This window comes from Neofelis nebulosa, chromosome 1 (assembly GCF_028018385.1).
Source record: "Neofelis nebulosa isolate mNeoNeb1 chromosome 1, mNeoNeb1.pri, whole genome shotgun sequence".
Taxonomy (NCBI): domain Eukaryota; kingdom Metazoa; phylum Chordata; class Mammalia; order Carnivora; family Felidae; genus Neofelis; species Neofelis nebulosa.
Window position 1 is genome coordinate 116887586 of NC_080782.1, and position 17939 is coordinate 116905524.

At 35.8% G+C, this 17939-nt stretch overlaps 1 protein-coding gene across 1 annotated transcript in view; it reads right to left on the bottom strand.

The window, feature by feature from the left end:
• Positions 1–17327, bottom strand: part of SPINK5 (serine peptidase inhibitor Kazal type 5) — a 75414-nt gene extending 58087 nt beyond the window's left edge. Inside the window, exons 1-4 of the mRNA XM_058732539.1 lie at positions 17194–17327; positions 15699–15724; positions 11473–11600; positions 9482–9554 (exon numbers count right to left, since the gene is read on the bottom strand). Coding sequence (XP_058588522.1) covers positions 9482–9554; positions 11473–11600; positions 15699–15724; positions 17194–17248 — 282 coding nt within the window. The 5' untranslated portion in view covers positions 17249–17327. The remainder of the gene's footprint in view (positions 1–9481; positions 9555–11472; positions 11601–15698; positions 15725–17193) is intronic.
• Between the last annotated feature and the right edge of the window lie 612 nt (positions 17328–17939).

Here is a 17939-nt window from a genome sequence, read left to right on the forward strand (position 1 = left end):
CCAAATGTTTGTATAGGCATACTTTGGAGACATGGCAGGTTTGGTTCCAGACCACCACCATAAAGCAAATACTGCAATAAGGCAAGTCAAATGAATTGTTTGGTTTCTCAGTACCTGCAAAAGTTATGCTTACACTATGCTAGTGTTTTAATAGTGCAATAGCATTATGTCTAAAAAACACCATGTACATACCTTAATTAAAAGATAGGTTTTTTGGCTAAAAAATGCTAATCATCGTCTCAATTTTCAGTGAGTCTTCATCTTTTTGCTAGTTGAGAGTCTTGTCTCAGTATCAATGGCTGCTGATAATCAAGGTGGTGGTTGCTGAAAGCTGGTGTGGCTGTTGCAATTTCTTAAAATAAGACAACGAGGAAGTGTGCCATATCGATGAGCTCTTCCTGTCATGAATGATTTCTCTGTGGCATGCAATGCCATTTGGACTTCTTTCAAACTTGGAGGCAGTCCTCTCAAACCCTGCCACTGCTTTATCAACTAAATTTATGGAATATTCTAAGTCCTTTGCTGTCATTTCAACAATCCTCACAGCGTCTTCACCAGGGGTAGATTCCAGCTCAGATTACTTTCTTTGCTCATCCATGAGAAGTGACTCCTCATCCGTTCAAGTTCAATCACAAGATTGTAGAAATTTAGTCAGATCTCAAGCTCCACTTTTAATTCTAGTTCTCTTGCTCTTTCCATCCCATCTATAGTTGCTTCCTCTGCTGAAGTCTTAAACCCTTGAAAGTCGTCCATGGGGGTTCTCAACTCCTGTTAATATTGATACTGTATTTTGACCTCTTTCCATGAATCATGAATGTTCATGAATGTCAATTTCTACCAAAGAAAAAGACTGCCACAGGATTTTGGTAGGGAAGATGTTGAATTTATAGATTACTTTTGGGAGAATTGTCATCTTGATAATAATTTCTCGATTGTTCATCATCAGTATACATAAATAAAGTTGAATTTGCATTATTTGTTTGCATGCTGAAATCTTGCTAAACTCATTTATTAGTTCTAGTTTATTTTCTTTTTGGATTTTCTATATATAGTATCATGTCCCTACAATGAAAAAAATTGTTTTTTTTCCCAAGCAGAATGTCTTGAATTAACTAAAACATTTTGCCTTATTATATTGGCTATACCCTCCAGTTCAATGTTGAATAGAAGTGGTGTGTTGAATAAGAGCGGTTAAGAACAACCATCTTTGCTTTCTTCTCAATCTCTTTGGCCTCTAATCATTAAGTATGATTTTAGTTATAGGTTTATCATAGATGTCCTTTATCAGCTGAGAAAGTTTTTGTCTATTGGTAGTTGTGTGTGTGTGTGTGTGTGTGTGTGTGTGTGTGAAAGAGTGTGTTTATCTTGAATGAGTGTGGAATTTTGTTAAATGCCTTTCTGCATCTATTAAAATAATCATGTAGTTTTGCCTTTATCAATGTGGTGTAATAGATTTTCTGTTGTTAAACCAATCTTGCATTCCTAGAGTAATTCCTACTTGGTCATGGTTTTATCTTTTTTATGTTGTGGATTCTGTTTGCTAATGTTTTGTTAAACATTTTTCCATGTACGTTTATAAGTAATATTTGCCAGTAGTTTTTCTGTAGTTGTGTTATCTTCATTTGTTTTTTTAAAACTTTTTAATAATGTTTATTATTTATTTTTGATAGACCGGAGGAGCGGCAGAGAGAGAGGAAGACACAAGACACAGACTCTGAAGCAGGATCCAGGATCTGAGCAGTCAGCACAGAATCTGATGCAGGGCTCGAACCCTACAAACTGAGATATGACCTGAGCTCAAGTTGGATGCTTAACCGACTGAGCCACCCACATGTTCCACTTCTTTTGGATTTTGTATCAAAATAATACTGGCTGGTGTTACTTCTTCTACTTCCTGAATGAGTCTATAAAATATTGATACTGTTTCTTCTTTCATTATTTGCTGGGGATCACCACTAAAGTCTGAACTTTTCTTTGATTTAATCATGGATTCAATTTTTTTGCTTGTTATACATGTATTTTGATGTTCTAATTTTGGGGTCAGTTTTTAATAATTCATTTATTTCTAGGATTTTTTCCATTTCATGTCAGTTGTCTACTTTTTTGTGGCACAAATTTATTCATAATACTCTACTATAATCCTTATAATTTCTCCAGGGCATATATTGATATCCCAAATCGCATTCCTGATTTTGGTGAGTATTGTCTTCTCTCTCTCTCTCTCTCTTTAGGTCAATTTATTTAAAGATTTGTCTCAAGGAACCAATATTTGGTTTATTAAATTTTCCTATTGTTTTAATAAAGTTTTGTATTTTATAGATTTCTGCTCTAGTCTTTATTATATCCTTCCTTCTGCTTGGTTGAGATTTAGCTTGCTCTTCTTTTCCTAAGCTTCTTAATGCGGAAGTTAAGATTATTAACTTGTGAACTTTCTTCTCTGATTTATGCATTTAGAGCTCTATAGAATGCTTTAGCTAAATGCCCAAGTTTCAAATTGCTATGTTTTTAAAAATTTTATTCAATTCAAATTGTGTTCTAATATCTGTCAGGAGTGTTTCTTTTATCCATCAATTTTTTAGGAGTATGCTGCTTAACATGCAAATATTTGGGAATTTCCAGAATTTCTTTCTCTTGCTGGTTTTGTATTCAATTCTATTTTTCAGAAAACATACTTTGTGTGATTTTAATTCTTTTAAATTTATTGAGATACGGGCTCCTAGGTGGCTCAGTTGGTAGAACACCCAACTCTTGATCTCTGCTCAGGTCATGATCCCAGGGTTGTGGGATCAGCCCTGCATTGGGCTCTGCACTGAGCATGAAGCTTGCTTAAGATTCTCTCTCTCTCCCTCTCCTCCTTCTCCCCCACTTACACTCTCTCTCACTCTCTCTCAAAAAAATAATAGATTTATTGAGATAGATATCTAATAGAATGTTCCATTGTTTCTTAAAAAGAATGTACCTTCTGCAATCATTGGGGAAATACTCCCTATATTTCAGTTAGTTCATAGTATTTTTCAAGTATTCTATATCTTTGATGGTATTTTCTCTAGTTGGCTCTTTGAACTTTTAAAAGTAGAGTATTAAAATTTCTGACTATTATTGTTGAATTGTCTCTTTCTTTAATTATAGCATATTTAGTTTCACACATTTTGAGCTTCTGTGAGTAAGAGCAGTTATAATTGTTATATCTCCTGATGTATTAATACTTTTAAAATTATAAAATGTCCTGGGGTACCTAGGTGGCTCAGTTGGTTGAGTGTCTGACTTCAGCTCAGGTCATGATCTCACAGTTCGTGAATGTGAGCCTTGCATCGGGCTCGCTGTTTTCAGCACAGAGCCTGCAGAACCCACTTTGGATCCTCTGTCATCCTTTCTCTCTCTGCCTGCCCACGCTCTCTCTCTCAAAAATAAAAATAAAAACGTTTAAAAAAAATTATAAAAGGTCCCTATTTGTCTCCAATAATATTTGACTTAATGTCTATTTTGTTAGATAGTAGTATAGCAAATCCTGCTCTCTAGTGTTAACTTGTCATGGTATCACTCTTCATTTCAGACTCCTGTGACTGTAGATCTAAGGAGTATCTGTTGGAGATAGTTTATAGTAGCTTTTTTTTAATTAAACAACAATCTCTGACTTTTGATCAGAATGTTTAAATCATTTACATTTAGTATAATTATTGATATAGTTGTATTTATATTTGCTATGTTTCTGCTTGTTTTCAATATACTCTTACCCTTTTTACTTCTCTGTTCTTCCACTACTGCCTTCTTTTGGGTTAAATATTTCTAGTATGTCTTTTTAATACTTCTGTTGATTTTACATATTTATTATATATATCATTTTATTGCTGCTTATTCTAGTGATTATCATATTCATCCCAGTTTATCCCAATCTATTACAGATTAATATTTAATTCTGGTAAAATATAGACATTTTGCCCCTATATAGCTCCATTTCCTTTATCTTTGTACTATGGTTATCTTAAATATTTTATCTATACACCCAATAAAACAGCAATTATAGTTAATGCTTTATAAAATATTATATTGTTAAAAAAACTAGGTAAAAATAAGGGGAATATATTTATAAAGTAGTTCATTTTAACCCATGTGTTTACCATTTCTGGTTCTTTTCACTTCTTTCTATAAATCCAAGTTACTATCTGGAAGTGATTTCCTTTCGTCTAAAAGACTACCCTATTATTACTTGTAAAACAGGTCTGAAGGCAATAAATTTTCTCCAATTTCACTTATTTGGAAATGTCTTTATTTGACTTAATTTTTATTGGTTAATTTTGGTGAATATAGAATATGGATAAACATTTTTTTTCTTTCAGTACTTTGAGCATGTCATACCATTGTGTTCTGGCCTTCATTATTCTAGATGAGAAGCCAGTCATTAATTCAAACCATTATATACAATGTGTCATTTTTCTTTTTCCACTTAAAATTTTTTCTCTTGATTTCAGCATTTTAATCATGATAGGCCTAGGTGTTGATCTCTTTGTATTCATACTATTTGGGACTTGTTGCAATTACTGAATGTGAAGAGTAAGTTTTTAAAAATCAAACTTGATACATTTTAGGCCATTATTCCTTCATATAATTGTTCTGTTTATTTGATCTTTTTTATTTTTGGTATTTCTATTGCACATGTATTGACATGCTTACTACCTCAGGGATTCTTTGTGTCCATTTTTAACCAATATTTTTTCTACTTCCATTTTATTTATCTTTCTACAAGTTTACTAATTCTTTTTTATGCAGCCTCAGAGCTTCTTTTGAGCCTCTCTACTGAGTTTTTTGTGTGAGTTATGCTATCAACTCCAGAATTTCTATTTGAGATATTTATCTTTGTCTATCTCCGTCTCTATCTCTATTTACTGAAAATGTGCATTTATTTATTCTTTGTTATTATACTTTCCTTTAATTATTTCAGTAGTGTTTGAACTATTTAAACACTTTTAAAATAGCTGCTTCAAGCCTTTTTCTGCAAAATCTAACCCCCAGAGGCATTCAGATAGTTTCCATTGGCTTTTTTTCCCTCTGGGTAGGGGTCATACATTCCAGTTACTATTTTCATATTTCATAATTTTTGTTGATGGCTAGACATTTTGGATAATGATTTCACTATAAAGAATATTTTTGCTGTTGTGTTGCTTATTTGCATCTTCGGCTGGGCTAACTCTCTGATTTCTTGCTGTCCCACAAAGTACAGTTGTTGATACATCTGCTAAAAAAATGTTTATAGTTTTTATTTTTTTAAGATTGGGTCTTTAGGTTTTTCTTTCCATATCTCTATAGCTTAGCAGATGGCCAATGATTAGACACAGTTTGTGCTCAAACATCTCAAGCTAGTAAGGCTTCCATCCCCTACAGATAGGCCTGTGTATATTGAGGAGGACATTCAAAATTCAGAATACATTTACATCTACCTCGGCATTTGCTTTCCACTGGGATTTTTTCATGTGTGTTTTCTAAGTGCTTGTGCACAATATTATGGCCAACGAAGACTTTGTGAATTGCTCGGTCTTTCTTTACTCTCTGCTGCCTATGTATGAAGACCCAGCCAGAAATATGCTTGCCTCAACCACGTTACCACTTCAGGCCATTGTCTTTACTCTGGGTGAAGATCATGACATTTACTGGAAACACCTCTGGATACAATTGTTGCCCACTGCTCTAAATTACTTCAATAAGACAGTGCAGTTGCTGACCCTCATAGTCTGCCCAACTGGTGGACATTCTATACCAACCCAACAACAAGAGTGAGATGGGAGTTTCCTTAAGAAGAACATCACAGACTCCCATTGTTCTAAATCAAAGTTCAGCAGTTTTTCAAGCATAAATGCTTATCAGATTGACATAGGCTACTGGTCAATTTCCAGATGCTATAAGGTTGTTTTGGTCAATTTTGTCTAGATTTATAGTTGGTTTTTGGGGAAAGGATTTGCTAACCTTGTTATTCAGCTATAGTCTTAAGTGCCACTTCTCAGGGTAATTTGATATTGATTTCAAAACCAGATAAGAATAATTAAAAAGAGAAAAGTATACACTCATTTTACTTAGGAAAATAGTTTCGAATTTTCTAAATAAAATACTAACTATAATTCAACAGTGTATCAAAAATATTAAAAATATATTAAGGTTAGTATGATTTACCCTAAGAAAACATGAATAGTTTAACATTAGCAAATTTATCAAGAAATTTATTACATTAATAGACTGAAAGAGGAAAGTTAGAAAATTATTTCAATAGTTGCAGAAAAGGCATTTGACAATGATCAAAACAGATTTAGAATATTAAGAACAGAAAGAAATTTTTCTAAACCTGCTATAGTTTATTTAAAAAACACCTACAGTAAACATACTTAGTGGAGAAACTTTAGATATATTCCTTTTAATATATGAAGAGAGGGCAATCTGATGTTCATTATCATCACTACTATTTAACTTGTGAATTCTAGATCCTGCCCAATGATACAAGAAAAGAAAAAGAAATAAAGGAGTGATGAAATGCAAAAGAAAGTTATGAAACACCCACTATCTCTTATTATGCAGATAATGTGATGAACTACCAAGAAAAAAATGATAAAATTAATAGATAAACTATCAGAATTAACAGAAGATGCCATAAAGCTATTCAGTGTAAGATTAACTTGTAGAAATCAAAAGAATTTTTCTATACCAGCAATAACCAGAAAGAAATACCATAAATAAAATACCAATCAAAATAGCAATAAAATTACAAATTTTGTAGGTATTAGCAAAAATCATAAAAATCTCTGTGGAGAATATAGATTTCATGAAGTACACAGAAATTATTATGAAGTAATGATAAGGTATATTGTGCTCTTGAGTTGGTCAAGTTACTACTATAAAAAGTCAATTTTAGGGGCATCTGGGTGGCTCAGTTGGTTAAGCATCCAGCTTCTGCTCAGGTCATGATCTTGTGGTTTGTGAGTGCAAGCCCCACACCTGGCTCTGTGCTGACAGCTCAGAGCCTGGAGCCTGTTTCAGATTCTGTGTCTCCCTCTCTCTGCCCATCCCCCACTCACACTCTGTCTCTCTCTTAAAAATAAATAAACATTTTAAAAAAGTCAATTTACTCAAATTAATTTATAAATTCTTCGTATCCCTAATCACTTTGGGTTCCCAAACTCAAGTTAGATTTTTTCATAAACTGAATAAACTGTTTATTTGTAATATAGGGGGGAAATATAGGTCTATACATAGGTAAGTCAACTTTGAAAAAGATGAATTAAGAAAGGGGACCTGCCTTATTAGTTATTAAAGCAATGAACTCGTCTAAACAGAATAGGTAATCAGGAACACATACATACACACATATGAACTTAATATCCTACACAGTTGGCAACCTAAATCATAAATAAATGAATCAATCAATTAAAAAATAAAGTCTCTACACAGACCAAATACATTAAAGATTATGAGGAATTAGACGAGGGTGGTAGAAATGAAAATGGTAAAAAGGAGTCATACTTGGGATATACTTTGGAGGCAACACCAATGACAGTTGTAGATGGACTGGATATTAGAGTTGGAAAGTGAAAAAATGACATACTAGTGAAGTAGAAATTGATGATGCAAGAGAGAAAGGATTTCTGTAGGAGGAAAATTCTTGAACTGGAAGAGCACCTTATTCTGAAAGTGAGTATCAGGGTTGATTTTTGATGGGAGGAATCTAAGCACAAAAAGTGGGTAGATTTTTCTCTCTTATAGTAGACAGAAAGTAAGAACAAAAACAGTGTAATTACATGAACGATTCAAACACAAATAAGTAAAAATCTAAACAGAAATTATCTGAAAGGCCCAGAGACAAATATGAACCACCTTAATTTACAAGTACTTTCCTAGGTGGGAAAAAAGTAACCATAAGAACTTAAGAGGTAAAAATTATAACTCAGGCATAAAATGATAACAGAAAGGTATAATGTCTTCAAATTCCAAAATTTTATTTCTTAAAAATCCTACTTGATTAAAATTCAGCAAATATATGCCTACATGTGAAAACATCTGACTAGCAATATTTAGAAATAGTTTTGTTAAAATTGGTATGTTTGTATAATTCATTTTTTGGTTTGTATTTCCTTGTATTTTATATTTTAAAACATCACTGATTAGTTTCTCATGAAGGAGAAAGATGGGGAAGAGAAGGTGGAGGAGAATAGATCTTACTGAAGGAGGCTCTCTCTAAAGGTGACCAGTAAGGGCAGAATTGGAACTTACCAGTAAACCTTTCTGATCTCCACAGACTTTACAGAGCACAGAAGCAGCTCGCTTTTGCTCAGATAAAGGATTTTCAGGGATTGACCAATTGAGTGGTGACTGCGTTATTGTTTTGGAAGTGAGATTGGTTGAGTTCAAGCAAAGAATTTGGATGACTAGATTTACTGTGGAGGCTAAGATTCTCAGACAGACCTGAGTAACGTTGACGGGGAAAATTTTAGCTCGGTTAGCCCAGGGATGTTACAGCAATTTGGGTGTGCCTCCCCTGACTGATTATTTTAATTATGTGTCAGGGACAGGAGTGGAGGAGAAAGAAGATGTTGGAAAAGAAGCTACAGAGGAGATCTATAGTGATATGAGTTGTCAGGATTCCTAGTGGTAACCCCAGCTTTGTCAATAACTTACTGTGACACGGTATACCCTAGAAATTTCCCTTAATCTGGGTCTAGAATTCTTATTTTTTTGTAGAAATACAAAAATTGTGTATACATAAAAAAATAAAAAGTGAAATCATTGTGTGGTGGCTGGCAGCTGTATGGTTTCATTTTATTTGATTTTTTATCAAAAAAAAATTTTTTTTTTTTACCACAGAGCACTTTTCTCAAACAAATATTAGCCTGTATTCCAATCTACAAAATAGATACAAACAAGCAACTCTAGTTGAGTTAGGGAAACTACAGTTATCAGAAAGGACATGAGTAGGAAATAAAAGAAGGAAAGAAAAAACAAAGAATCAGATGCCTGCTAACACATGTTAAACCTTGTACTTGGCTTTTTAAACTTAGTTTCTCATTTGGTCCACATTCCATTTCACAGATGAAAAAACTGAGACGCAGAGACACATAAATTGTCCAAGTGACATACACAATAAATAAGAATTCTGAGATTTGAACTTAGTTCTAATAGTTCCATGAAGGCTCTTGGTGAAGCCGAGACAGGACAGGAGGAATGAGAAATGGCTATGGAAGGCAGACATCACACTCACTTACTCCACCTCTTAGCATCTGTCAGTGCCCAAAATGTTTTCTGAGAGTTAGGTCATGGGTTGGGCATAGGGACAAGCTGTACCAGATAGTTAGCCCACCCCTGGACTAAGCCATGTTCCCTCCCTTCCTAAGTAGTTGGCTTCACAACAGGTATGACCTAGTAATTAGGAAATAAACAAATAGTTTTAAATAGTCAAACATAATCTTGAAAGTAAATATGACAAGTTGACTTCAAATAATCTCACCGTTTCTGGGGCATCGGCCTGAGTGGCTCTTGTTAAATGCCTAGCCCTCTTCTGGGATTTTGCTTGTTTTTCCCTGGAAGAGAGCAAGGAAGAGCATAGCTTGCTTAGATATGTTTTCCCAATTTGGGGGATAATAGCATACATGTCAAACTTAATTTTGACTCTTACCCTGAGCTCAATCAGGTATATCAGAAGTGAGGTACATGCAGAAATGAGTCAAGGTACCATAAATGTCTCCTCAGTACTGAAAAATATCTCAGATATGGTTCCACAGAAGGCAAGAATCTTTACCTTTAACTGCATAATGACTACTCCCCCACCCCTTTCAGTGCTTTCAACATCTAGGTGGTCACCAACTCTAAAAGCCATCTCTGCCATTGTTGGAATAGTCTCTTTGAAAGACCATGTTCACACTGAACCAAAATCTATCTGTTTGTTTCTGGTTCTACACTCTAAGGTCCCACGGAGAAAATTCAGAAATTTGAGGATAGCTTTTATGCCTTGCACAGTTTCCTTTCCAGATTAAGAAACCGAGTTTATTCCGACATAATTTAAGTAAGTGATAAAAATAATAATTGAGTGAATGACTTCAAAGAGATAAACTGCCTTGTATGTCTCAAGGCATTCTACTTTTGTTTTAAATTATTTTTCAATAAATGTACTAGGTTCATAGTTTCAGTCTCCTGTCAAGACAATCCTATGTAACAAGGAGGAAGCTTTGTAGTAACTAATACAACTGCTAGTTTACATTCAGGGTTCAAGAGAATAATTTGCCATAGGTCTCCCCCCATCCCCACCTAAATCTTGATCTTTTTCCTTCATCTTCCCCCAGTTTCTTCACTAGCAGCAGCATGTGTGATCATGGCTTCATTATCCCAATATTATTGACTATGTCAAATTAAATCCCCTGAGATTTAATTAGCATTTAAAAAGCTAATTATAACATAATTATCTTAAATGGATCAGCTTAGTGTTGGCTTAGTATCAGTGTTGAAGTTTTGATGGTGGTCAGAAATTAAAGATGACCTCCCTATTCAAAAACAAAATAGAACACTTTGATTTGAGGATTTTCTATTGATAACAAGCCTTCTTCCACCTTTGGGTGTCATCAAAGAGAAGGAAGTCAAGTTAAGAAGCATTACATGGATGTTGGTAAACTTTCAGGACACTCAGCCTTTCTGAGCTGCCGGGATGTAGAAAATAAAATTAATTCTTTAGACCTTTTCATCCTACTGTAATCCTAGGTGTCTACAGACACTGGCAGCTCACAGGGTCAGAGTGCAAGATGTGTCCTGCTTAAAGCCTTCTACTGTTTGGCTGCCATAAGGAGAGCTTGGCATCATTCCCAGGGTTGGGGGGGGGGTGGCTTTTCTCACTCCTGAGGGTACCACAGAGTCAGGGCTTAACACATCTAAGAATTCTTTTTTCCCAGAGTCAGGAAACTCAAATTGGAACTATATCCTTAAAAGACTATTAAGTGCTACATAAGGTATTGACCCTCTACCCTCTGGAATGTTTTAGAATACCATTTGAGTGATTTAAAAATCTTTCCAGGAGGCACCTGGGCGGCTGAGTCAGTTAAGGGTCCACCTCTTGATTTCAGCTCAGGTCATGATCTCGAGGTTAGTGAGATCAAGCTCCACGCAGGGCTCCGCGCTAACAGTATGGAGCCTGATTCGGACTCTCTCTCCCTCTTTCTCTGCCCCTCTTCCGCTCCCTAGCGTGGTCTCTCTCTCTCTCTCTCTCTCTCTCTCTCTCTCTCTCTCTCTTTCTCTCTCAATAAATAAATAAATAAATAAATAAATAAATAAATAAAAGTTAAAAAAAAATCTTTCCAGGTAGGAGGTACTTATCCAACTTCTGCTAAGCATTTTTATTTAACCATTTAGATTTAGAAAAGTACATTTGATGGGATATAAAAAGAATACATTTACTATTTCAGAGAATAGCTGGTAACTCAAACACTCAAAAGAACGAGAACTTTTACTCACAGTATCATTTTACATGTGGCACACCTGCTGATGAATGCTATTCCATCCGGGCTTTGAAAAAGTTTTTTATCTTGGGAACAAAATAATTTTCCATTTTTCATCAATGCCCGATATTCATTGCATGTTTCCTAAGGAAAAGATTTAAAGAACTGTGTTTACTGAAGCTCATAAAACCAAGGCTTTACCTTCTAAGAAGAACTTCCTTGAGCAATATTATTTAATGGCCACTACCTGATTTCTATCGAAGCCAATCACTCAATTGACACAAATAACACGAATTCAAATAATGACTGGATTGTCCCTTGGGGATTGAAAATCCACTTAATAAGCATTCATCTAAAACAACGAGTAAAATGGAAAGACCTGACCTCATATTCCAGGGCTGTCATTCCCAAGCCCAATAGCCTTCTCAAATTAAGTTCTCAATGGCTAACTTACCCTATCTGTAAAAACAGGATATAATTTCATACGTTTCATGTCTTGTGAACATTAAATATTATAAGTATGTGAAACATTCAAAGGTGCTTGATACATAGTAAATAATCAATAATTACATTCCTCTCCCCTCTTCTTCCTCCTTTATTATTATTGTTGCTATTATTATTATTATTGGAATATGATGCATATAAGATACCCAGCACACAGTAGGTCAATAATAATTGCTGTCAAAAGGAACATGAAAAGACTACTGAAAAGGTAAATTCAATATATTTCATGGAAGGCTTTCTGTATGTCACTATTTTCTAGGAACTTAAAATCAATGGTGCACTTGCACTATCTCATAAAGTACTAATTTAATATGTCATACTTGCTATCAGTTTAGAAAATCCACTAGGTATTTAGAGCAAGCCTTTAGAATGTAAGTTCTTTTTTTTTTTTTTTTTTCCAACGTTTATTTATTTTTGGGACAGAGAGAGACAGAGCATGAACGGGGGAGGGACAGAGAGAGAGGGAGACACAGAATCGGAAACAGGCTCCAGGCTCTGAGCCATCAGCCCAGAGCCTGACGCGGGGCTCGAACTCACGGACCGTGAGATCGTGACCTGGCTGAAGTCGGACGCTTAACCGACTGCGCCACCCAGGCGCCCCTAGAATGTAAATTCTGTGGGGTTTTTATTTTGTTTTGATTTTGCCAAAAAACAATATTGCCTCAAGATGTTTACATAAGAAAAAAAAATTAAACAATGCTTTTGTGTCCAACTCTGACAAATACAACCTCTTCAAAAGAATTGATCATAGAATTCTGTCCAGCCTCCTATATCTTTATAATAATCATTCAATAAGTTAACAAAAAGTCATTACAATATTAATATACTTTGCTAAGTGCCATGTATATAGCTAGATGCATGGATAGAGCAATGAGGCAGGAGCATCCTTGCCTGAATTGTGCTTACCATCTAATGGATACTAATGGATAATGATGTACTTCACCTAGCTTCTTTAACATGGGAGGCAGTTGGTAGCACTAGCAGAATAATTAATGGAGAAGAGGAATAAATAAATAATATCAGTGACAAGCCCTGGGAAATTTTGCTAATGGTGACCTACTAAAATACCTCAGAAAATGATTATCACCACCCAGTGATGTTATCTGAGTAGCACAGTAATAATTTCTGGCAACTGACTGATGACTAGGCTGCTTGAGCTCTGTGTAGTCTCTGATTCTATAGTATCTTTTTTTTTTAAGTTTATTTATTTATTTATTTTGAGAGAGAGAGAGAGTGCATGAGCAGGGGAGGGGCAGAGGGAGAGGGAGACAGAACCCCAAGCAGGCTCTGTGAGCCTCACAAACTGTGAGATCATGACCTGAGCCGAAACCAAGAGTCTGACGCTTAACCAACTAAGCCACCCAGGAGCCCCTGATTCTACAGTATCTTATGCCAACATGGAAAGTTACTGCTTAGCTTGCCGGACATAACTGATTCTAAAAAGTCTAGATGCAACTTTGTCATAGAGAGAAGAGCCTAGTATTTTTTGTGATGGAAACATATCCCTTGTGAGTTAAGATAAAACTCAATGCTATTTTTCTGAGTTGTGAAATAATCCAATGGATTCTCTTGGCAAACAGAAAAAAGGCCATAAAAATTAAAAGCAGGAGGTGGGTTTTTCCCTGGAAAAACCTTTGGCTTGTTTTCATTTTGTTTTGTTTTGCTATTGTTGTTGTTGTTCATGTCTTCTCCACATGTCTCAGAAAAACTAAAGCCCTCCAGGGCCAAGCTCTGTCCTTTACTGGCTCTGACATAGCTCATTGTCTTCTACTGTCTCTCCTCCAATATCATAATACAATCCCCCAGGAGCTGGCATCACCTCCATTCTGTGTTAGGGCACTAACAAGGTGCTTTTGACTATAATAACCCTTCTGTGATAACAAATTTAAATGTATGGTAAAGATCCTTGCAGATGACTACAGTCATTTTCTGTGCTGTTCCGGGTCATGTTTATAACATTCAACATGCTTTTCTGGAGCTGTCAAGAACTCAAGCTACTGAATTTGGAAAATAAAAATTCCAGGACCATAAGAAACATTAAATCAATACTTCTCATTTCTGACAAAATATACAAAGATTGCTATCAGAAATATTTCCAGAGACATAATTATTTCTTTGTGTTCTTCTTGCCTATGCCAACATAAAGGGTGGCTAAATTTATTTTTAAAAGAAAAAGAATTTGTACAAAGTCCCAGTTGCAAAATTGCCTGGATGGCTCAGTCGGTTAAGCGTCCGACTTCAGCTCAGGTCATGATCTCGCAGTTAGTGGGTTTGAGCCCCGCATCCAGCTCTGTGCTGACAGCTCAGAGCCTGGAGCCTGCTTCAGATTCTGTGTCTCCCTCTCTCTCTGCCCTTCCCCTGCTCATGCTCTGTCTCTCTCTCTCTCTCCTTCAAAAATAAAAACATTTAAAAATTTTTTAAAAAATAGAAATATCTATCAGAAATCACCACCCATTATCATAGAGTCTGAAAAAGCAAATTATGGCTTCATGCACAGTGATATTTATACAATACTCTTCTTTTTGCCAGTATAAAACATGCAAGTGAGCATGCTCTCTGACTCCTTCAAATCCAAGTTTTTTCTAGTCTACTCTACTACCCTACTTATTCCATAGAGGTTTCTGAGCCTCTCCTCAGACAGCAAACTTAGGTGAAATAATAGAGACTATGGTGAAATTTTCTACAGGGGGTGCCTGGGTGGCTTAGTCAGTTAAGTGTCTCATTCTTGATTTTGGCTCAGGTCATGACGTCACGGTTGGTGAGACAGAGCCCTGAGTCAGGCTTTGGACTTCAGATCTTTGTTTTAATGCTGTCTTTTTAGAGAAAACTTCTTGACTATCCTAAGAAGAACTGATACTACCTCCATCCCCAGAAATTCCTACCTTCCATCCTACTTCATTTTTCTTGTGACACTAATCATTATTTAATGTGCTATACATTTTATTAATTGACTCATTAACTTGTCTGTTTTTCTCCACTAAGATGCAAGTTCCACAAGGACCAGGTTCCTGTCTGTTTCCTTACTTTCCAATATCTCCAACATCTCAAACAGGGTCTGACAAATGGTAGATGCTGAGTAAATATTTATTGAATGAAATACATACACTGACATACATATACGAATATATACTAGGTAGAGACAACCCCTTTATACACAATAATCACAAGAGCACTCACTTCAGCTTTCTATGTATGTTGTTACTTTTTCAGGTGTTAAACTGAACAATACTAATTCACTGGTATGTTTATGGAATTTTTTTTAAGTTTATTTATTTGGAGAGAGACAGAGAGAAGACATGGGGGGTGGGGCGGGGGGGGGGTGGCGCGCAGAGAGACCATCGCAAGCAGGCTCTGTGCTGTGAGCACAGATCTCAACCTGGGGCTCGAACTCACAAACTGTGAGATCATGACCTGAGCCGAAACCAGCAGTCAGAAGCTTACCAACTGAGCCACCCAGGTGCCCCTGTTTGTGGAATTTTGAAGCACTCCTTTAGCATGGTAGATTGCCTCTTACAGACATCCATCATCATTTGTACATTGATATGTGTGTCTGTGTGTGTGTGTGCGTCTGTATGATTCATGTCTTCCTTCATAAAGACTTGTTTCTGTTTTTAACAAAAGCTATTAGTACCTATCAGTATAATATGTCTGTATTATTAACGTGAAGGTGTTGGCCACAGATCATTTTTCTTTAGAGATCTTGGAATGGATTCAATGAACAGAAAAAGCAGGACTAACCTGATTTTCACCCTCACTGGCAGCATCTGGGACAAAAATATAGAAACCAAAGTTAAGGGAATGTAAACTATTCAATAAACAAACAATTCACTCAGTGCAGTGTCTTGCTTATTTTAATGGCAATATGTTATAAAACCACAAATTGTTTTTGAACACATTAAAACTTACGATGGCAAATAAAATGAAGGCACTGCACCAAGAAATCAGCACGTACACTCACAGAGGTCCAGTCACTCATAAGAATCTAAATTACTTTGGAAAATAATACTCATATACTTTCTTACCCCCTTAAAATATCTGATTTCAAAAAGATCCTTTCACAGAAAAGTATGAGAGACCTCTCTTAAAATTATAATGTAACAAATACCAAGTATATCACAGCAATTATAATTTAAAAGTATAGTGTAGCGTAAAGTTTATATCATATATACACATAAAATTAAATTTTCTCAATTCTGGCAACTCTGCCTCCTTATTACAGCTACAAGAATTAGAGATTTGACAAAAATTAAGAATGATTAAAATCCCAAGCTATTATACTCTCTTATTAACAGACTCCAGCGCCCCCCTTTTTTAATGTTTATTTTTTGAAAGAGAGAGGGCGAGCGGGGGAGGGGCAGAGAGAGAGGGAAACACAGAATCTGAAGCAGGCTCCAGGCTCTGAGCTGTCAGCACAGAGCCGGTGCGAGGCTTGAATCCACAGACAGCAAGATCATGACCTGAGCCAAAGTAGGTTGCTTACCCAACTGAGACACCCAGGCGCCCCAACAGACTCCCTTTTGTACCTACACACTTATTTTAGGAAAGTGACATCATTTATGTATAATAATCTCCAGACTCTTCATCTCTGTGATTTTCTTTTAAAAAATGCAAATGCTTCAGAGAAGATTGAGCCTAGGCAATTCATGTTTCCTTCAAATTCAAATAGCAAGTGCAAAAACTTACCTTTCACTTCTTATAAAAGTCTCTTACCCTTTAGGAGAGATGCTCTCAGTTCATTTAGGATTTGGTAATACAAAAATAAAATATACTAGAAGGCACTGCTACTTTAAAATAGGAATAGATGATTGAATTTGATTTTTAATTGTTTATATATAGTACTATATATATATATATATGAAATATACATCTACATTTTAAATATCTACTACATACATAATTCCTATCAGTATGAATTGATGTAGTTGGTTACGGGAAGATGAAGAAGAATCTATTAGCTTTTCAGAACTAATAAAGAATTAATAGAAGGATTTCTCATTGGTAAAAATTCAGATTACGTCAAACTACTTGCCATTTCTAAAGATAACAACATATTTATTAAGCCACATATGTAATCCTTCAAAACTCTGTCCGGCAAGATATTTCAAGATTATACATACACACATACATATATACATACAAACACACATTTCAGGAGTAGGGGGAGGGAGACAAGTCCCTGCCTAGGGCTTTACCATGTGTGGCAAGAGGCTTAGATTACATGCAAATTGCTCACCTTGTATAAGGCAAACAGCCAGGGTCAGAAGCATTGGCACTGTGGCTATCTTCATGTTGAAGATGATGTAAGTTGGTTACAAGTCTGCTCCGTGCATTGCTCACCAGCTGGTGCTCTAAGACTGAACCCGTGGAGATGCAGCCTACTTTTTATATATACTGGCAAATACTGGTGACACCCACAACAACAACCAACATTATAAAACCAGTTGTTCAAGGTCGTGCTAGACTTAATACACCACATCAATTTAGTTTCCATCCTTTAGCATCCTGTCAAGGGAGCAGATTTGAACCGATAATGTTTATTTCTACAGTTCTAATATGTTTTCATGATACCTCCCCCAAAAAGCGATAGATTGAATCCAAGAATGTCATTAAAGTTTAATACTCCACGGTTATTAGTATCTAAGAACTGAATTCTTCACCAAGACCAGACACATTACTTTTTAGACAAACATGTTTCTAACTGGGCTCCCTTCATAAGTGGGAGGGGAGGGAAAAAGACAGATGGATTACCCTACTAGTCAGAGACTTACAGATTCCCACATCTGGAGAAAGTTGCCTGTAGTGAGAGAAGCTGTTGCTTCCATCCGCAGATGTTTTGAAGTGTCTCAATTCAGTGCCATGGACTCATGTACAAGTTAGAATTAACAACCCACAGAGCTAACCCAGCAAGATTCTAACACTGAGTACATGGGAAAGCTGAAATTCAGAAAAGGAACACTGACTTTCCCCAGAACACACAGT